The 23,183-nt window shown below is 40.5% G+C and overlaps 1 protein-coding gene across 1 annotated transcript; it reads left to right on the forward strand.

Moving 5' to 3' along the window:
• The first annotated feature begins 1,556 nt into the window (after nt 1–1,556).
• Nucleotides 1,557–7,552, forward strand: dpm2 (dolichyl-phosphate mannosyltransferase subunit 2, regulatory). The gene is made up of 4 exons (XM_080876303.1): nt 1,557–1,639; nt 4,136–4,225; nt 6,187–6,289; nt 6,372–7,552. The coding sequence occupies exons 1-4, from the start codon at nt 1,637–1,639 to the stop codon at nt 6,425–6,427; spliced, it is 252 nt and encodes an 83-aa protein (XP_080732429.1). The 5' UTR covers nt 1,557–1,636; the 3' UTR covers nt 6,428–7,552.
• The last annotated feature ends 15,631 nt before the right edge of the window (nt 7,553–23,183 follow it).

Here is a 23,183-nt window from a genome sequence, read left to right on the forward strand (position 1 = left end):
CTCTTTTCTCACCTACTGACCTCCTTTTTTGCCATTCACTAGGTAGGTTTAGGCCCTGAGAATTGTTTGGTTTAGGCATGACAGCACCAAAGGACACCTTGTGCATACCTGAAACACGCAAGCAGCAATGCCAAAACGCTGTTATCTGATGCTCCAGGAATGAAAGGAATCTGGTTCTCATTCCTTTCTTTTTTTGAGTCCTCCTTTGGTGGATTTGTCGTACTAAGGATCATTGGTACTGTTGAAAAGTCCAGTTCTAATTCAACTTTGAACTTTCAGATGGATGGCCTCACATTATCCTGTGTCACTGTTTACAGAATTCACAGAGTGGTTCTTCCTCTTAAAAGCTGTCTTTGCTCTGCAATAAAACATGTCAACTGTTACTGTGATGATCCATCAGGACATCAAAGGCCTGGTCTTGACTTCTAGATTTACTGTCAAACTCCAGATATGGAACAAGAAGGGGGGGAAATCATCTTATAAAAAGCATCTCGAAGAAAATCAGGGGCACTTCAACTTAATGAAATATGTAAATGACCTGAAACCAAACAGCTTGAATTTTCTGAAGGACAATGAGAATTTCATTTGCCCCTTACTATTTTCCACTTCAGTGCAGGTATAAAATGATTATCTAATTATTCTGCTTTTATTCACATTAAAATAAAGCAAAAAATGATTTTTATAATGTCTGTCAACAGTATTTTATGGTTTGTGGGGTGATTATAAAATATTTTTTACGATTCTGAATACAATGTGTCAACGTCAATTTTTTCCATTTGTTTTGTTTTTGTGTTTATTTGCCTCAAACATGCGTGTGATGCTGTGATCTATGAAGCTGCAGTAGCAGGTAAACCACGAAGGGGCTTTACAAGGACATGGTCAAGATCATCCAACAAAAAATATTTTTCATGCTGGGAAAAAGACAAAAGAGAATTGAAGAACCTTGGGTTGACAGGAAGCAGCTGAATTTAACCTGGACAAGATCAACATAAGTCAAACAGTTGCCTACAATACCACCTTGGATACTCCCTGATCCAGTAGTATGTTTCACACTATTAAACAAAAAGAATAAGGATAGGGGTTTTATCCTTATTCTTTATTATTTGCATACAGTGCAAGAATATATTACTCAGCACTGCAGTTCTGTCAGAATCTACACAGATCGGTTATATCTCGACTTAGATTCGGACACACTGGTTTGAATAGCACCTTGCTTTTATTAATAGGGAAACACTGCACAGGGGAGTGTGACTGCAGTAGAGAACATGTTTTATTGGATTGTTAGAAATTTGATGCTGAAAGAAGACAACTGATGAAAAAGCTTGACGATATAAAAGTGAAACTGGACTTGTTTGATTTATTTCGCAAGAACTGTAAAAGTGAAAGTTATCAAGCCATATTTTGGTCTTTAAGGAAGACTCATTTGTTTCGGAGAATTTGAATGTTTTTATTTTGGGGGGTCATTTCGGTCCACACTCCATACCAGTTGGTGACGGTAGTGCGGTACTGCTGTAAGAAGAACCACGAGAGGGCATCAGAGACCATTAGATGAATTGTATCAACCGGATTACTGAACAGGAAGAAGAGCACCAGGATACGTCAGCAAATAACAACATTACCTGTGTGTGGGTGAGAAATGGTAAGAAAGCTGCTGTGATTACTTTTAAACAGCTGATAAACGAGCAGAGACAAATTAATACTTTAATGAAATTTTATCAGTTTAAGCGTAATTAGCTTCAGAGCTAATCTTTGCTGTTTGGCTGTGACATTTGTTTCTTTTAGCTTCATGCTAGCAGTCAGCTTCATGGTTGGGGATTATAAGTTAACCGACCTGGTAACATTTTTCAGCGCCGAATTTACTGGCAGTGTTTTTTAATTCGTATGTTGCATGTTTATGAAGTTAGGAGATCAAATATCTTTGATAATTATCAAATTGACTAAAACGGTGAAGGTTTGAATGAAGTTTGGTGCGGCTGCGCAGTGCCGTTGCAGCTTAAAGGGGATTCCCAAGATTGTCTCCTTTTAATGCATCTTATTGTGGAAATGGGGGAACACCTGGTGGCTGCAGATGCTTCTGTTGGTTTAGTTGTCAGAGTCGCCGTGCTGCGGTGCAGGCAGCGTTGTAGCTCGAGCTGTTAGTTTAATTGGCAGGTGCTGATGGAGTTAGTGTGATGATGCAAAATGCATACACGCGTCAATATTATCCTAAGACAACAATTAAGTTATTTAAATTTAAACAAATAAATAAACCATGAAGTCTTCCGTCTGGTCTCCTAGCTCTGTCTTTCTTTCTAAATACCCTCGAGTTTACCTGCGTAGACCCTGTTTAGCGCCTGCTGATTCAGGAAACATGCCCCCGTTATCTGGTGAAAGTCACAGTTTAACGTGGGCAATACAACGTGACGTCATCACAATATTGTGCACAAAATAAGTAAATGTAGTTTGTTTTTTCAGCGCAGAGCTGCTGGAACTTCTTCCCCCTCAGAGTGACCGATCTGGATGACAGATGACAAACAGGATTTAAACGGATGGAGCGATGGACCACTTTATAAGCAAACCTGTTGCTTTAATAAGAATTTGGGCTGTTTGGATATGGAATAAATAGAATTAATGACCCACACTGTTTGGATTAGTACCCGTGTACGTCAGTAATATAGCTGCTACTGATCTGCTGAAACGATTAAAAATCATTGTGGTGGAATTAAGGCTCGGCGGGACCACATATCGCACTTATGAGCCGTTTATTTAGATCACACCACAACGCACACCAACCCCTGAGTCCCCGTGTTTTAACTCGGCGGGCGTGATTAAGGATGCAGTGCAGGTGCGTCCGCCCTCCCTGCACGGCACCGCAGACCACGCCCCACCACAGTCATCCTCTCAAGATGCGAGTATCTTCAGAAAACTCACCGAACTCACAGCTGAATTATAAAGCACTTAGCAGCTTATCAGTCAGGTTAGAAACAGGACGTAGGTTTAAGTGTGTGTTTTTGATCTGGTGCTCAGCATCCATCGGTCCTCCTTTAAATCACGTTTGTCATCTTTAACCCAGATTAGTCACTCAGAGGGGAAAGTGGAGGTCAGCTGAGCTGATCGGTGGTGTCCTGAGAAAATGTCAGCTGTTATTTATGTTAAAGAAAGACAGGGGTAGGAGACCAGGCAGAAGACTTTGTGATTTATTTATTTTTTTATCCAAACAATTTATTTGTTGTCTGAAGATAATTTTGATGTGTGTATGCATTTGCACAAGCTGCAGATGGAGACTTTCCCCCCCCCCAAGGTCTTTAATCTTGTCAAGCTGCAGATACACTGACAGACAGAGGATCCAACATCTGGAACACGGAGAGTAGAACATGTAAACAAATCTAACCAGTTAACCTGGAGCACTGGGGTTAGTTGCAGGTATAGTTGCAATGGTGAATTTAGATGAGTTGGTTTAGAGGTTGATTTAGTTGCAGATGAATGATGAAGTTGAAGTTGCTGTAGTGTCAGTGGTTGTTTTAGCTGCATAGGTTGTCATGTTTAGTTGCAATTGACCTTGTAGATGGAGCCGTTGTTTTCGTGACCTCGTACTGGAGATCTTTTGATTCGAGATCTATTGAATCAACGTCTTGTTGAGTTTTCATTTATTTGTTGATTGTTGCTCGTTATTTTGACTACATGACTTCCTTTGAAATGCGGGTTTATAAAAGTGCCTGTAAATAAAGATAACTATTTATATTGATCCAAATTTTTTTTTTAGTAAAAGTTTACCTGCAATTTTTGTTGTTATTTACTCTTGTTGCTGTTTGACATTTATTTAAAAAAGGTAGAATCACAGTTTATTGGTCAGGATGTGATGTAAAGTCTTAATGAGTATTTTTAAATTTGGCCAAAACTGACAATTACAAAGCTAATGTTTGCCAGGGGAGGATGGTGCCATGAAGTGTGCTCAATATCCAAGTAACAACAAGGAGGATCTCCTTTCCAGTTGCTTTATGGGAAATTTAGTGTCTCACCTCTGACGACAACCTGACGTCTGGCTTTAAACTTTTAACCACATTCACATTAGTCTGCATAAAGCTTCAAACGACCACCAGTGCCATGCTTAACACCGACGTCCTCGTGCTCAGTTTTTCTGTGGATATGTTTTCAGGCTACTGGAGTGGATCAAGCGGCTGGCATGAGTCTTGTTGTCTTCAGCCTCGTGCTGTTCACGTACTACTCTGTCTGGGTCATCATCCTGGTAAGTTCTCTTCAGTTCACTGAAATCACATCAGTCACATGGACATACAGGGAGTGCAGAATTATTAGGCAAATGAGTATTTTGTCCACATCATCCTCTTCATGCATGTTGTCTTACTCCAAGCTGTATAGGCTCGAAAGCCTACTACCAATTAAGCATATTAGGTGATGTGCATCTCTGTAATGAGAAGGGGTGTGGTCTAATGACATCAACACCCTATATCAGGTGTGCATAATTATTAGGCAACGTCCTTTCCTTTGGCAAAATGGGTCAAAAGAAGGACTTGACAGGCTCAGAAATAGTGAGATATCTTGCAGAGGGATGCAGCAGTCTCAAAATTGCAAAGCTTCTGAAGCGTGATCATCGAACAATCAAGCGTTTCATTCAAAATAGTCAACAGGGTCGCAAGAAGCGTGTGGAAAAACCAAGGCGCAAAATAACTGCCCATGAACCGAGAAAAGTCAAGCGTGCAGCTGCCAAGATGCCACTTGCCACCAGTTTGGCCATATTTCAGAGCTGCAACATCACTGGAGTGCCCAAAAACACAAAGTGTGCAATACTCAGAGACATGCAGGACAATGCTCCATCACACGCGTCCAAGTACTCCACAGCGTGGCTGGCAAGAAAGGGTATAAAAGAAGAAAAACTAATGACATGGCCACCTTGTTCACCTGATCTGAACCCCATTGAGAACCTGTGGTCCATCATCAAATGTGAGATTTACAAGGAGGGAAAACAGTACACCTCTCTGAACAGTGTCTGGGAGGCTGTGGTTGCTGCTGCACGCAATGTTGATGGTGAACAGATCAAAACACTGACAGAATCCATGGATGGCAGGCTTTTGAGTGTCCTTGCAAAGAAAGGTGGCTATATTGGTCGCTGATTTGTTTTTGAATGTCAGAAATGTATATTTGTGAATGTGGAGATGTTATATTGGTTTCACTGGTAAAAATAAAAATTGAAATGGGTATATATTTGTTTTTTGTTAAGTTGCCTAATAATTATGCACAGTAATAGTCACCTGCACACAGATATCCCCCTAAAATAGCTAAAACTAAAAACAAACTAAAAACTACTTCCAAAAACATTCAGCTTTGATATTAATGAGTTTTTTGGGTTCATTGAGAACATGGTTGTTGTTCAATAATAAAATGATTCCTCAAAAATACAACTTGCCTAATAATTCTGCACTCCCTGTATGGAAGCTGGTGTTTTTGGGGGGAGTTAAATTGTTTTTTTAACTGTGATTGATGTTAACTAGCCTGTGGCACAACAAAGCAAATTACCGAGCTGGCGCTACATAAACTACACCGGCACATGCTACAAGTCAAGCACCCAGCTCATGTAACTGATTATGTCACCCCAGTCTTTTTTTATTTATTAGAGACTTCCGTGTATTCTTTGAATTAATTTAGTCCAGGTTCCAGCCAAAAGCTTTTAATTGGTGAGTTCGTTGGTTTGTGCATTGTGGAAGCTGTGAGATACAGTCTGTTAGAACAATCTCATTGTAGAGTTTATGTAATGTCCTGACTTTGCCATGTTCCTCTCACCATCCTTTTCTTTGTTTAACATGGCTCCAGCCCAGATGTAGTATAAAGGTCACCAGAGGAAACAGGAGAGACTGAAAAAGAACTTCGAATAACAAGCACATTAAACTAAAGTACACCAGTCTGTTGCCTTTGATAGCATTGTGATTCACTTCCATCCTATTCCACCTTCCCCTTTTTTGATTTGCTTTTTCCATTCACATAAAAAAAAAAATACTGAACTAGATCTCCGTCTTGAGGGAATGGAGGAAAAAAAATCCTGTCCAGAAACTAACCAGTAGCTTTGTATCTGCCTTTTAGTGCACCATTCCTCGTGTTGCTTTTTGTAGTCTAGGTGTGGAACTGCGTCATGTGACTCGCGGACAGTAATTTTGACACCACACATTAATATGGTTGTTTTGGTCGTTTTTCCAGCCTTTCGTGGACAGCGATCACTTCCTGCACAAGTATTTTCTTCCTCGGGAGTACTCAGTCATTCTGCCTGGAATCGCAGCAGTAATACTGCTCATCTGTATAGGTCAGTCCACCATGAGAACTGCAGGCCAAGTTATCTGCTTATCTAATTCAATGAACACTAATGCCTGTTATCCTCTCTGCAGGAGCCTTCACCGTTGTCATCATGTGGAAGAATCGCAAGCCAAAAAAAGCGGACTAATGTTGTAAAACATCAGCTTCTTGCACCTTACAACTAAAATCCAGCCCTATTTTGTAATAAATACTCCTCATCATCGCTTTTACAAGTATTTTTGTTCAGAGGAAAGTTTGCCGGTCTTAATTCTGCATTTTAAGAAATCAGCTTTGGTGGCCCCAAGTGGCATCATTGAATGCACTTCTCTTAAGACCATTTGGAAGTTTCTCGACATTTTTAAGGTATTGCTGCGTGGACAAATGAGACAAGAAATTATGTTTGGAGGGAAAAAGGCACCAAAACCGCATCATGACTGTGAAGCAAGTTGGAGGGTGGAGCCACCTTGAGGTCCTGGACACCTTTACACTCAGTGAGAGATCAATGATTATAAAACGTTACAAAGACATTTTCAAGTGAACATCAAAGCAGGAGTTCATGAGCAAAAGCTTTTGAGAGGTGGGGTGATGCAACCCAGCAATAACGCAAAGACGCCAATGAATAAAGTCCAGGGATGTTGTGGTAGGACCTGAAAGGGGCTGTTTGATAGGAGGAATTGTTCAGAAATCCTCTTCATCATTGTGCAAGTCTCGTACGAAGTTACAGGAAATGCCAAAGTCCTTATAGAAGCAATTCTGACCCCTCAGCAGCTCCCCCGAAACACCTTCGAGCACTTACTTGGGCAAAAATTGAAATAAAGTTTAAAAAGACGACCCTCTAATCTGTTCATTTGTATTTCTGTGCACAGTTTTCCATTGTTTGTCGTCATGTTCCTGAACACAGTTTTTCATCTGTCTACTAGTATATGTATTTGTACATACAAAATTATTATTTTCACTTAAAAGTTGGAAAAGTCTGCATGTGGAGGCTGGAGCAGTAGGTGGTGGAGCTGCTCACACACACTCAAGTTTGAGTCCCACATGTCACAGATTTTACAATGAATTTTAAATATTTGAATGATTTAAATGCATTAATTATCATTTGAAACCACTTGGTTTCAGTTAGAAAAAAGGTCACCGCGTCCATTTCTTTGAGGTTAATTTACATTTGCCACGAGACCGTGCTGCTCTGTCGTAATGAGAAACGAGATGGAGGATGTTGCTAAACAAGCAGTTATTGTGTTTAATAAAAATGTGAACAACACAGCTGTTTTTTTTTTTTCTGTTGTGTGATCAGTTTTGTCAGGTTGTGTTTGTTTACAATTCTGGCTCAGATTGAAATCAAGGCACATTTTATGCAGAAATCCTGATAATCTCACAGACTGCTTAGAAAGTATGGACGTAGCCAGCAGGACCCCCTGGTGTGTTAAGCTCCGCCCTGAAACCTCATGCTGAATGTTTTCACATGTCAGATATATCAGATGTAACGGGACACACGCCTTCCAAAAAGTTCAGCTTTTGTTTCGTCAGTCTAAAGATTATTTGCCCAGAAGTCTTGGGGATCATCAAGATGCTTTTTGGCAAACTTGAGATGAGCCTTTGTGATCTTTTTGGTCAGCAGTGATTTTCTTGAACCCAGTTTTGCATTGTTGAATCATGAACTCTGATCTTACTGAGACACGTGAAGCCTGCAGTTCTTTAATGTTGTTTTAAGTTCTTTAGTGACCTTCTGGATGGGTTGTTGATGTGCTCTTGGAGTAATTTCAGTCGGTTAGTCATTTCTGGGAAGCTTCCCCTATTCCCAGGAATGTCTTTGTAACCCTTTACAGACTGATAGATGTCAGTTGCCTTGTTTCCCATTTGATTCTTCTAGCCTGCTTCACTTTGTCACACAGGATCTATTTACATGATTTCTTGATTCAGCAGGTCTGCGAGTAACCAGGCCTGAGTGTGTTCAGTAAAACTGAACTCGACTTTCCAAAAAATGTGATTAATAACAGTTAATTCATGATTCAACAAGAGGAGCACTTACTTTTTCACAGAGAACCACGTAGGTTTGGATACATCTTCTTGGTTAATCAATGAAATCATCATTTAAAAACTGCATGTTCTATTTACTTGTATAATATTAAAATTCGGATAATGACCTGAAACATGTATGTGTGACAAATATGCAAAACACTAGGAAATCAGGAAAGGGACTAAACACTTTCTCCCACTACTGTAGTTGGAGGGTCAAAAGCACAAAAAACTTCCTTGCAACTGCAAAGGAAGTTTTTTTTTTTTTTTTGCTGAAGGCAGCATTGCGGTTTGGATTGGGTCGAAGCAGCGTGGTGAAAATTCCCAAGCTGATGCTACCTACGTGCCGCTCTTATCCATCAGCACCACATCTTACAGGTTTAAGACCTGCTCGTTCAACAATATGTAACCGCCATGCTTTTGCTACCATTCATTTGTTTTGCTCTTCCCACTATCTTTTTCTTTGTTTACTTCCTGTGTTGCTGTACAGTTTTACCCGTGCTGACGTGTCATTAGGGATCCATCACCTTTATTTAAAGGGCAACAATACATTTGGTAAATTGCGCAAACCAAACACAGTGGGCACTGTTTCATAATCATTTTAAACATCTTACAAACAGAGTCAAGACTCTTTGGAGCTGATTTCAAACTTAAGACTTGATTTTTATCTTTTATTGTGTTGCACTCCTCTCTTCCCCAAATCACATTAACTCTACTGGAAAAGATAACATGGTTTTAACCCAACGAGTATAAAAGTCACCAGAGGAAACAGGAAGGACTACATATCAGCGTATTTAAATCGAAATACCAGCTTGCTGTGTTTGTTAGTGTTGTGATTCACTCCATCCTGTTCCACTGAACATTGTTTTAATGTCCTTTTCCCATTAACATGAAAAAATACTGAAGACTTCTCTCATGAAAGGATGTTTAAAAAATTTCTTTTTAGAATCTGAGAAATTTTTAGCCTTAGAGGAAATTCAGATGTATCCGCTCGTTTGTTCTGCAGTCCTCGTGTTATTTTTGTAGTATTAGGCATCACACGTGAAATCCTGAGTCACAGGAAATCCACTCTTCTAACACCACATACAACGTTGCTTATTTTGGTCCTTTGATAGCCTTTTATTTCCTCCCTTGGAATTTGCTCATCCACATGTGGCAGAGCACAAACAAATACACATTTTGATATAAGACCAGACTGCCAGAATTTCAGGATATGTTATAGTTTGGTCAGATTGTGTTTGCAGATAACTGATTTCGATTAAAGATTTTTTGACGATGCAGAAATCCTGACAAAACAGACTGTTTAGAAAGAATGGGCCTAACCACCTTGACCCACCTGTGTGTGAAGAGCGGTCCTGAAGCCTCATGCTGAAATATCTGGCCATTTCACTTGACTGAGGTACTAAAAGAATTTGCATCTTAACAGACCCGCTAATGGTCTTTCCAGAAATCTGGTCATCTTTCACTTTTCAGAAAGAATGCAAGTTTATGAGACTTCGGGTTGAGCTGTCACACCTGGGGGCGGCCTCAGTAACTGAAAACTGAATCCAAGGCCAAAGTCCAAAATCTGAAGTTCCTTTGATATCAGAAGTGAGTCAGGCTCCACAGACTCCAATGTTGAAATAAACTTTAATCATTCTCTGACTCATTCATCTGGACGGCAGAATGAGGAATGTCTGCAACACCTCATCTACTATCGAGACATTAAACTGGGTTTTTTCACTGTGTGTGATGTTTTTGAATCTTTGTGGTGTTTTTAAAGGATTTTCCAAATAATATGATGGTGTTTGTGACACAGACCAGAAGAAGTTTGTGCTTCAGTACTGATGAGTGAAATTATTAGTTTGATTAGTTTAGCCCTTCTTGGCTGATTTGTTTCAGCGCTCAGACGGTTTATGAATGCAGCTTTAGCGGTCCCCAACCTCTTTTGCAACACGGACCGGTTTATGTCCGACAATATTTTCACGGACTGGCCTTTAAGGTGTTGCGGAGAAATACAACAAAATAAAACCAGTACCGGTACAAAAAAAGAAGATTTATTCATAACGCACGGGAAAAGACCAAGGGAAACCGAGTTAATGATAAAAACAATAAAAAAATAAAAATAAAAACGCTAAAAACCCTGAAAACCTTGAATTTCACACCAGAGCCTCAACTCTCATGGCCCGGTACCGGTGGACCATGGCCCGGGGGTTGCGGATCGCTGGTCTATACCATATGTATACATGGATATAACTATCCACATGAGGCAACTTCTGGCTTCAGAAAACCGTACAAATGGCGAAGGTTCGTAGCATAAACCTATTCGCCGGAACGTTCAACACAATTCTACTACACAGCAAAAGCAAGACACAAGTCACCAAAGTTCTTTGTGTTTCTCATCCATGAGGGAGAGAACCAGACTAGCGCCGTTCCTTCGCTTGACCTCGGTCGCTCTCGTCCGCTCCCTTGTAACACTGCTCTTTTATTGAGGTTACATGAATATGCATAGGCTCATTAACATAGTTACACATGTGAACAAAGAGTACCGTCTGCGTACATGTGTGTGGGGGGGTCCGAAAAAAAACTTCCCTAAACCTGCTGGTCTGGAAGTCCAGCAGTTCATCTAAACAAAAGGCACGTAGACTAAAACAGATATAGATGTGTTTGCCTTACCATATATCAGCAAGAGAAGATACGACCTCTCTCATGTCATGACCCTAGGGTGTGAGTGTGTATGCCAGAACGTTCTGGAATGCACACAAAGTCTTTGCAGACTACTAAGGATCAGACCCCTATTCGATTATAAACTCTAAGCATATATGAGTAAATATTTCTAAGCATAAATGACAATCAACCATATAAACCTGACAGATGGTCTCACATTTGACTCTAGAATAATCTATGGTCGACTCAGTGACTGTGAGGTGCCAAGGTGTTTGGTTTTCGCCAAATGTAGCTGCTGAGTTAAAACACAGACAAATAAATGAAACCTCAGTTTTGATCACCCCTAGAAAATCAGCTCTGTAGTTCTGGAAGGAGGAAGGGAAAGAAGCTCTTTAGGTAAAGTCAGATCAGCTGTGTGGTTACAAAAGAGTGTCACACAATCCTTGGAGAAGAGAAGGTCATGGTTCAGCTCATGGCATGCCAAAACATAAAAACATACATCTACATGTCTGCTAGTCCTCATTGACCTTCTGAACCATTAGAGATCCAATTTAATGGATCTTTCTTTAAAGGTGATCAACTTAACTAATAAACTACTGCAATATATGTGTCTGGGAATAAAAAGGCCAGACAGAGGAAAGAGATCTCTTGTCCATCCTTTCATGTTTACAGGCTATTTTCAAATTTGTGTACGAGCTGCATAAACAATCCTAAAGCTGACTAGGCTTTCCATTGGAAACCCTTCTACACAAGCCAGACCTGTTCCCTACTTTTCAAATTTCGCTGTCATGAACTTTAACCTTTGACATGTTAGAGGTGTACCCTTATGAAAGTGCTCACACCTGCTTATAATTGAGTAACCAACACATTTGATTATCAGCACTTGGCTCCTGCTTATTTCCTTTGGAAGCAGTAAGGGTGAGTAAGGTAATGCATCAGTTCTTTATCTGTTTTTGTTATCTTTCGTAGCTGTGATGCACGTCGATGATTCAGATTTTTTATAAATATAGCCGTGACATAGAGAATACAATTTTCAGGGGAAAAAAATTCCAAACATTTTAATTTGTGTGTTTGATTTTGTAGTTTCATTGTGCTCTTATCAGTCTGACATATGATTCAGCCCATGGCTTTCCCCTCCTTTCCCTTTTTGTTGGTTATGCTTTTTAATACAGAAGCTGACAAGGAAAATGATTCACAAACTTTTCAAGACACCACTGGAAAAGGCCAGTAAGTTAAAAAATTAGTAAATTTAGTAAATTGTTTTAAATTCATGCCAGCATTTCACCTGCGTCCTGCTGACATGCTTAGGACTTATGCACAGGAAATAGAGCAGATTTACAACAGTATAAAAGAAACACTTTTTTTTCTCCCACTTATTCACAGCTCAGGTGTGGAATTTCCACTGTGCTACATTTATCCAAAACATTTCTAAAATATAAGTTTTGGTTGACAATTTAAAAAAAAAAGAAGTGCATTTCACAACAAATTAAGTTATGTGGGATTATTCTGAAGTGGTTCAGGCTTTACAGGGTTAAGCTGGGATTTAGGCTCCAGTTACATCAGGTTTACATCTTTCTTTTTCCAAGACACAGCCAAAAAGTTTACAACATAACAGGTTACTGCAGGCACATCACACCACAAACATAACTAAACTAAACTTCCTACCAAAACATGATCTGGCATCTTGACATCCATCAGGAAAACAAAAAAGTCAGAACCTGTACTCTCCTTCAAGATAGCATCTCAACCTGAAGGGTGTCACCTCAGTTAGAGATCCAGCTTTTAAAAACCATGTAATATAGGCCCTGTGCATGATACAGCTGTGATGGTTATGCAAATAATAAGTAAGGAGTGTAAGTGAGAAAGATTGAACTGGCCCAGGAGCCAACATGACCCGGATTCCGGTGCTCCTGCTTGATGAGATTTCGTCATACAAATTCCCTAAGCCATGATTATTCATTATTAGAAAGGATGAGGTCGGAAAAAATAATGACAACAATCGTGAAAATGTTTCTTAAGATGTGATTTTGGAGAACTTATCTCCTCTGGAAAGTCATCCTAAAGTCGAGGACAGAAGCACAGTTCTTTACAATAAAGCTTGAACCCAGCAAAGGGTTGAAAGTTTTAAAGTTAGTTCTAAAATGTAAAAGGAGTCACAGGAGAGAAACCAAGATTGTAGGATGTGAACATTTTTAACCAGTTGGACTCTCAGATTATATCAGATAGGACGAGAGTTGCAGTAATGGTGCCTGTAGATGAAATGAAAGCAGGACTGCATGGCCTTGTCCCACTGCTCAGCATCCTGCTGCTGGATCAATGTGAACACTGTCAGAATGAGTAAACACACAGAGAAAAGTAACCACAGTTATGTAAGCACTTATATCTGTCCTTGCAGGGACAAAGATCAACGAGCTCACCACACAGGGCTCAGGTGGTAGAGCAGATCAGCTACAGATTGGAAGGTTGGTGGTTCAATACTTGGCTTCCCCAGTCTGCATGCCACATATCCTTGGGCAAGATTCTAATCCCATGTTGCCCTCCGATGCATTCATCGGAGTGTGAATGTGTTTGAATGTTGGTTAGTTTGCACTTGAGTTTAGAAGCGCTTGTATGAGTGTGTGTGAGTGGGTGAATGAGGCATGTTGTATACAGCGCTTTGAGTACTCCGGGAGAGTAGAAAAGCGCTATAGAAGAATCAGTGCATTACACTCAGACATCTGAATGTGAGTGCACAGTAATCTCAGCACGTTCCATTTGTTTGGCAGTTCTGAAGGCTCGTCCTTTAAAACTAACATCACAGGCTTATTGTGTTGTGATTGGCTGCGCTTTGAGAGTCACCACCATTGCTAAGCAGTCATTACATTCATGCACATTACTTGCATGCTGTGTGGTCAAATGTTTCCTGCTGTTGGGGTATTTCTATTTGCTGTGATCGGTGTCAGGGTTGTTATTTTAAAAATGAATTCTTACACAGAACAATTTTCTGAAAAGTCATGCACCACGTTACTTAATTACACCTAGGAGAAAGACATTTTTTATACTCCTCCTACACAACTTTCAAATTACTCTGTAAAATGACCTGAAACTGATAATCACCATTTAATATAAACCTGAAGCTACAGCCCTACATAGCAACACAAATATCTGTCCTAATGCCTCATTAGGACAGGGGCACATAAGATCATCCTCTTAATATTTAGGTATAAACACAAAGCCGACAGCACAAAGCAAACATGAAAACTGATGAGCCTGATTGATGAGACTGAAGTTCAGGGCGTGGCTGCTGGGCTGGGTGTTAAAGTTTTTCATGCCCAAACTGTATGAATTGGTACTTAAAATTCAGCTGAGGGAGCACAGTGGCTGTTCTGGGCAGGCCCGGACCCTGGAGTCAGTCCATAAAGCTGGCGCTGGATTGATGAGGTTTGCCGACAGCAGAAGAAGTAGACTTCTGATTTTAAGATGTTTGACTGAATAAGTGTCCTCTGTGTAACAGTGAAAGGACATGCTGCAAGCTCGGACTAACTCCCCATAATTTACAGTGTAGAGCGCTAAGCTGGCTACTACTGGTGATCTGCCTGTAGGCTGAAACCAGGTTGTGGTTACTGCTGGGAACTGTCGTCTATGACTCATGACATGTAACAATGAATTGTGGCCGGTGGTTTTATCAGATCTGACAGATGTGTTAAGTGTCAGCTTACTCCACACACAAGCACATTTCCTGTGGGTAGATTTCCTTGGAGCTTGTATCATTGCTTGGCTTTTGTTAGAAAAGGATTTTTCACTTCAGTAAATCGTTCAATTCCAGTGATTAATATAACCTTCTATTTGGTCTAGACATCATAATGTGGCTTCATTATGTTCCACCACTGTTAGCAGTTGGCACCACGGTGGCACAGTGGTTAGCACCGTTGCCTCACTGCAAGTTTGGCTTCACTACCTGGTCAGGGTCTTTCTGTGTGGAGTTTACATGTTCTCCCCGTGCCTGGGTGGGTTCTCTCTGGGTACTCCGCCTTCCTCTCACAGACATGCAGTTAGTGGAGTTTGACTAACTGGTGTTTCTAAATTGCTGTGGGTGTGAGTGTGAATGGTTGTCTTTCTCTCTGTGTTAGCCCTGCGTCAGGCTGGTGACCTGTCCAGGGTGTACCCTGCGTCTCGCCCAAAGGTAGCAGGGGTACCCTGATAAGCATAAATGGAAGAGAATGGATGGACTGTTATCAGTGTTGGAGTTGTTAAACAAATAAAGGGATGATAAAGGACTTTAATATCACCATCCATTCCCATTTTATTATGGTGAATCCATATAAATGGCCCATCCTGTACAATGAGATTCAGAGGAACTGCTACCAGGTTCAGAGATGTAGAAAAAAGGGGGATAAGGTCATGTACACCTTTCTTAAGAATAAAGCAATGCACACGAACTGAAATCAGCCATACAAAACTGAGTATGGAAACCAGATATTCAGGGATTTATTGTTTAAAAAAAAACTTTGGCAAGGGATGACAGCACAACCAGCACTGATACAGACATGAAAGAACAACAGCTCCTTTATACTCATGGGGATAATCTTTGTTTGATCAGTTGTCAGGCGTTTTCTTTTCACAGTCATGCAGGCATTTGCCTGATAATGAAGAAAGTCCATCATGCCTTCAGCAAATAGTTTGTTTTTCTTTCATCTCAAGAAAGTTACACTAACATACCAACAGTACAGAGAGGAGAAATGAGATGAAACACAATTTTCCCTCCTTTTGATTTGAATTAATTCCTCATAGCATAAAATCTAAAACCATCAGTGCTTGCACACCTGGGGGTTTAAGCACCCTAAACTGGAAAGTGAAATGACCTTCCAGATGGTCACAAACTATACAGAGATTTAAATGTTTACACAAGTTACTTTTTTTTTGCTTCATCTTTACAATTATGATAGGGAGGTATCCAGTCAGGTGCATGTCAGGTTGTTCATGCATGAGGCTGTTTGGTGTGAGACAGATTCATCAGGCCTCACAGATGCCTCATACATGACGCACAGTGTGACTAATGAAGTTTCCCATATTCTCAAAAATCTGTCAAACTGCTTAAACACTGAACTTTTTTTGTGATTACATTTGGATCGGCTTTTGTAAACAAACCATCAGCTGAAGTATTGTTAGCTATAAATGTAGAACATGTATCACCAAACATTGTGCACACACCTCCTTTCCCACCTAAGAACATAATAGAGAAAGAGTTAAAACGCTTCTCCTTGAATCACTCAGACAAGCTTTTTCTGTATCTGTGATGTTTGTCATGTGGATGTTTTGTCAAAAGGTCGAGTTGGCCGGAGCAAAGAGGCAGACCCAAAAGCTGACTCATCAGAAAGAACATTTCACAAGAAAAGCAAGTTGTTGTTTTTTTTGTTTTGTTTTTTTATCTTTTCACAGGAGACTTGACCGCAGGGGCTGGAGGGCAAACTAGTGTCACTGGTGAGGAGTTCACTGAAAAATGTTTTCCTTACTTTGTTCTGCAGAGTTGAGAGGCAGGTGAGAGGGAAAGATCCAGGTAAGATATGCAGATAGAAGAGGATCCAAGGGAGGAATTCTTTCAACAGATGTTTCCAGAAGCAGAGGGTCAGGCAGGTGAGTGACCGGGGAAATCCCGAGCTTTGAGAGCAAGCGGGCGGGTGAGATGTTGAGCAGCCACTGATGTTGCAGGGATGTTCAGTAGGACGTTGAGCCAAGAAGTTATGGAAGCGTACAAGTATTGGTCCTTAGGCATGGAGACTGCAGGAAAGGGAGACAAAATATTAACAATTGGAAAAACAAATGTGAGTTCAGACAGGGAGGTGGATTTACCAGAAAGAGTAGCAGACGACCTGGCGATATGGGCCGGTACAGCTTCAAGCCATACCGGCCCATATCCTCCTTCACAGCATGAATCTTCTCTAAGGTCTTCCTCTTCTCCTCATGCCATGCAGCTCTATTGTCATCATCCAACTCTCCCCCCTCTGTACATGTGCAAACATTCTCAAGCTTGAGTCTTTAACTTTGCCTTTAAACCTGAGCTGTCCTTCTGCTGCACTCATTTCTAATCTTGTCTATTCTGCTCACTCCCAATGAAAATATTAAATAGGGGGTGAAATATCTTCATTTCATTTGTACTAAGCTCGTATTTAGTATGTAGCTGTGTGGTTCACCATCTGCTTCTGTGGGAGGAGTGAAGCACCACAGTGTGGTGGCTTAACAAATGAGCAGGCACATTTGTACTTTTGGATTTGGAGTGACACAGAATGTGGTACCTAAAGAGTTAAATCTGAGGAGCCCACAAAGATACCTGAAGCTATAACAGCTCTTGCTAGCTTGAATGATGAACATTGGCGTTTGTCATTCCCCACCATCCTGCAACAACACTGTCCGAGTGAATGATTTGTCAGGATTTTGTTTCCAGTCCACTGATTGCACGTGTAGTTTATCATGTGTTGTCAGTCTCCTCCCAGGTGTCATGAATAACGACGCTTCTCACGCAGGATAGTTGGGTATCAACAGACAGCAAAATGACATCAAAAACTTTGAATTTGTTTCTTTGTAATTCAGAATGGATTTAATCACTGCGACTCTTTTTGGAGAGAGATTTACCGTCTAACGTGATTACAAATTCATGACAATGTTTTTCAAACATGAAGTGTAGTTTTGATCTTCTTTTGCTGTTGGTTCAGTGAATTTTGGTCAGAGAGTGATGAAACCTGGTTGTAGAAATAGTTTTTTGAGCTTTAACCTGAGACTCTGGCGTGTCTGGCAAAATGCATTTATATTTAAAAATAGATTCAGGATTTAGTGAATTGATATCGCCTTGTTCAAACTAAAATTGTTTTGAATCTGGAAATTGATTTTTTAAACCCAAAGCTTGCAGTTTGTTTTTATTCCCGTCATCGCTCTTTGTACAAGAAAGTTACACTCACATACTAAAAGTACAGAAGATTCTTTGTAACACAAGTAAGTGTAACATAACTGCAACTCTAATGTGTGCGATGTGATTGTTACTGTTTCAATGAAAAATGTAATGTGATTACAGTTACACACAGTATATGGCTGTTAATACAAGTACCCCCACAGCGAGCCTGAATATTCACCAGATGATTGCATTAAAAAAAAAAGAATAAAGGTCTCAAACAGCACAGAGTCCAAGGTCAGCTTGTGGCTCCAGTTACCAGGAGTGTGGCTCTAAAGCTGCAGCCACCTGGATCAGACTAGTCAAAGTGGCAATAAGCCTTTAATTTAGTTTATAGATGCTTGTCATAGAAAAATAATCTGTGTGCAATTTTATAAATCTCTAAAGAATTCATATTGTTTAGAAACACGTTTATATGTGCTGTATAGCTGGACATGAGACTCTGCGGGCACTGCCTCACTTTTGAGACGCTGTTTAAAGAAATGCAGTTTTGGTTATATTGTCCAGTCCCAATAGTCACTCCTTTGCTGTCAGATTAGAGAAAAAAAATCTTTCCCTGAGTGAGATTGGGTGATTTAAGCCACACATAATTTGAGCCTATGACGCTTTTATAAAATCAGATATAATAAATGTGTTGAACATCAGCTCGCCACAGCCATTTCAGCTCACTGAACTTCATATTTTTTCCACATGCTGGGACAGCATTTCTCCAATCCATGGATGCTTTGTTGATAAAATGGGTTATGAAACATTTTGTCCTCTGTCCTCTGTTCACAATCACTCCCTCTTCTTCAGTTAAAGCTGTAATACGCAGCTATTTTAATTGGAATTGGATAAATGGCACTCTTTTATTCCCCAGCCCAACATCTCCAAGCTTGTTCTGGCAGTTTGTCATGCGGGCGAGTGGCTACGATCTCCGAGGAAAAAGGACATTCCCAAGGACACATTCCCTAGAATGCGTTCCCAAGGATGCATTGTCAAGGACGCCGTGAGCAGAGCTCTGGAGATGTGAAGCCCGGCAGCAGGGGAATGGAGGAAGCTGCACAGAGTCAGGAGGAAGAGGTGCAAGCTCAAGGCTAACACAACCGGCAAAACCAAAAAGATGAAGAGCTGCTGGGTTTCCTCCTGACTGAACCGTGGCTCAGTAACAGCTTATTAGATTCATTTAAACTGGATACATCCTCTCTGAGCGGATCAAGAATCCTGGCTACACACGAGAGGACTCTGAGCCCACAGACCATTAGGTTGGTACACTTACTACTCTGTTATTAACCAGTATTGTTCAAAATTGTTTGGTATTTGGCTTTTTGCAAAGGTGTCGGCTCACTAATTGTTGATCCAAAGTCAAATCAGTCTATTTCAGAGGATTTTTAACTGCTAGACAGACATCAGAGTGGCAGACAGAAATACTGGGAAACTTGCAGATTATACCTGCAGGAGCTTTCAAGGCTTCCACTCTTCTGCGAAGGCTTCCTACAGGATTTTTGTGTCTGTGGGAATGTTGTTCATTCATCCAGATGAGCATTTGTAAGTTCAGACACTGATTGCACACTTGCACACTCCCTTCTGGTATGATCAAAGTGTTTGATGGGGTTGAGGTCAGGGCTCTGTGCAAACCAGTCAAGTTCTGCCACATCTAACTCTGTCAGTCATGCCTGTTTGGACCTTTCTTTGTGCAGAAATCATTTTTTCAACCAGTTTCCACAAAGCTGAAAGTTCCAAAATGTCTTGCTGAGCATGATTTACAGGTGCGGTCTAATGCTTTTGTCTATAGCGTGCCTCTTCTTCATTTGGCCGGTAATAAAACATCTAACACTTTCTTCTACTGCATTTTATGAACAGGGTTTGATACAGGAATGACATTTTTCCTTCACCGCTCTGACTCAGTATCCTAAAGTTTCGATCGTTCATTGTGAAAATTCAACTAATGAGTTGCAGTTTTTCCCCTCAAAGTGAAGGAGAACTGGGTCTGTTTGTTTCCAGTCTACAGTTTTCATGTATAATTTTCAAATGTTGTGCGATAGTAAATATCAATAACGAACTCGAGCTGATTTAATTTGGTTGAAAATCAGTTCATAGTTAAGATCAAGGTCACAGGAAATGTGCAAGTCAGTATTCAAATATCAGATATCAGTAAATCTGTAATATGACCTTCATTGTAAGCACCCAAAGTCAATATAATTGAGTATAACATCATATGAAAGAGCATGGTGAGAGCTACGACATCACAATGACACCACAAGTTTCACAATCTCACACACACGATATGTAGTATCTTACAATAGTGGACATTAGGAGACTTTTTTACAGCTTGTAGAAGCCAACAATTCAGTCCGTTCTGCTCCAGTTATCTTGGTAAAGGCCATTATTTTCTGGTATTTGTTCTCTTAATGTCTTTGTATTATCTGAGATCCCACTCTCAGTGAGACAAAACAGGTAAAAGCCCACATCCGAGACTTATTTGTTTTTTCGCGCCCTGAAATCTGAGGCAACGTTTGAACGTGAATATCTCAAAGACTTTTAAAGAAAAGGCTGAAAATTTCACTTGTCTTTCTTACCATCAAAATAAATCAGAATCTATAATTTGGGACAGAAAAAAGACCATTTACTTTCATGTTAATACTTTTATCATGAAATCCTTTGTCACAAAAATGACGAAAGACCCATTTTATTCAACCTTCACTGCATCCTTGAACCTCCTCCAAGGTCAACTTCTTTTCCTCCTACCTGGCAACACCATCTTCATCATCCTTTGTCCAATATATCCACTCTCTCTCCTCCATACATGTCCAAATCATCACATCCTTCCTTCTCTAACTTTGTCTCCAAATTGTTCATCTGAGCTGTCACCCTGATATTTAACTTGCATCCAAATTAGACTACTGTAATTCCCTCTACTTGGGCCTCCCATCTTCCTCTATCCACCGCCTCCAGTTAGTTCAAAACGCAGCTGCGCATCTCCTAACTGATACTAGAAATTATGCCCACATCACACCAGTTTTAGCCAACCTACATTGGCTTCCTGTTGAATATCGCATCAATTTCAAAATTCTCTTGCTTACCTTTAAAATTTTAAACAATTTGGCTCCCAGCTATCTATGCAAACTCCTCCATTTGTATATCCCTAATAAGGCACTTAGATCTTCTAATCAAATGCTCCTGATGCAACCGAGGTCTCGTCTGAAGTTCAGAGGTGGTCAGGCCCTTGCTGCCGTAGCTCCCAGACTCTGGAATAACCTTTTGATTCAAACTAATATGCTATTTCATGGCTAGTTATGTGTTGTTGTTGTTTTTTACTCATATTGTTCATATTGTTTCCTGCCCTCCTTTTACCTGTTTCTTTTATGCTGTCTTATGCTATTTCTCTGACCAACTGTGAAGCACTTTGGTCAGCTTTGTTGTATTATTATGTGCTATAGAAATACATTTTGATTTGATTTGATCCGAAAGAATTTGCAAAAAAGAAAAAAAAATGGAGAAAAAGCAAATTAAAATCCAATAACTCTGGTGTCTCCAAGTGAAAATCTACGTTGAAGGTATTGTATATGTTTGTATATCGTCTGAGAGGAGTTGGGGTTTCTTGTCTGTGGAGTGTTGGGTGTGTTTTCAGATGGATGGAGACTCGAGTCCAGTTGGCTGGAAAACCTCCAGCAGTGAGTCAGCAGAGTTTGCGCTGCAGTTGCATTCCCACTTTGCCAACAAACCTTTTATTTCTGCACCTCTGCTTGCCTCATATTGACTGCAGTATCAGAGCTGCAGCTGCCGGCAGTCGTGTCTGCCTCAGACAGTCAGTGCCAGTGTGGGTGTGACCGCTGGGTGAGCCGGGCTATGCTCCGATGACATCACACGGTCATTCTGCAGGCTGACATGTGACACACATGCACTCAGTGAGTGACACACACTGGGAGAGACACGGACAGGCCGACCATCAGCTGCTGTACAGAGGCAAGTGAAACGCTTTGAATCTGATTGCTTCCATAATGCGTGCAGTCACTGCTAGAGATCAACTGTGTGAGGGGTTTCACCCAAGCTGCTGATGTGTAGTCACCTCCCCGGGCTGCTGTGTGCAGTTATTAGACACTGTCAGCTTTGTTTTTGTTACAATCATCAGATTCTCATTTAAAGATGAAATGTCCTCAATTCATTTTGAGTTGGCTGTCTGCTCACAGCCGTATAGTGACCAAATCAGTTGTTGCAACTTTGCTGTCCATAAAAACAGCATCAACTTCTGTTTGTTTGGAAGTTTCACCATCACACTGTGACTGCTTTTGACTGCAAAGATGCCTCTGTGGCCATTGAGTGCCATAAATGTTGACCATGCATTGACCGCGTTAATGGCTTCCATCATGACATTAGTGAGCGGTTACTTCCCCATCACATTAGTCAGCTAATCAATCCATGGCCGGATTTACTGGGGTTGGGATTGTATTCTGAAAATTGCATAAATCAACAAATGTAAGATAATGTGCACGCAGGATTATGGGCGTCAGTGTGAAGGTTGTTGTTTCGGTCTTTGGTTTGAATGAAGTTAAGTTCTTAATGTCATGGTCCTGGATGACTGGGTCTGTGACCCAGTGTTTTGTGTTGTTTATTATTAATAATCTTCTCTTTTGTGTTATTTAGAGTTCTTAGTCTATTGGTTTCTCTCTGTGTTCCATGTTTGCGCTGTAACCCCTTGTCAAGTCCGCGTCTGTATTATATTTCCTGTTTTACTTTGACAGTCTGCATCTTATGTTAATATTTCTAGTTTTGCTTCCCTTGTCTCGTCCTGCCTAATTACTCTCAGCTGTGCTCTCCTCCTGTGTCTCATTCCCCTTGTTATCCCTCAGTGTAGCCCCGTGTTTCTCTTCATCAGTGTCACGATCTCCCTCATATACAGTGGGGCAAAAAAGTATTTAGTCAGCCACCGATTATGCAAGTTCCCCCACTTAAAATGATGACAGAGGTCAGTAATTTGCACCAGAGGTACACTTCAACTGTGAGAGACAGAATGTGAAAAAAAAAATCCATGAATCCACATGGTAGGATTTGTAAAGAATTTATTCGTAAATCAGGGTGGAAAATAAGTATTTGGTCAATAACAAAAATACAACTCAATACTTTGTAACATAACCTTTGTTGGCAATAACAGAGGTCAAACGTTTACTATAGGTCTTTACCAGGTTTGCACACACAGTAATAATAATAATAATAATAATAATACATTTTATTTAAATAGCGCCTTTCAAAGCACCCAAGGACACTGTACAACAGTAGCTGGTATTTTGGCCCATTCCTCCATGCAGATCTTCTCGAGAGCAGTGATGTTTGGGGGCTGTCG

Source organism: Rhamphochromis sp. 'chilingali' (assembly GCF_963969265.1).
Source record: "Rhamphochromis sp. 'chilingali' genome assembly, chromosome: 2".
NCBI lineage: Eukaryota > Metazoa > Chordata > Actinopteri > Cichliformes > Cichlidae > Rhamphochromis > Rhamphochromis sp. 'chilingali'.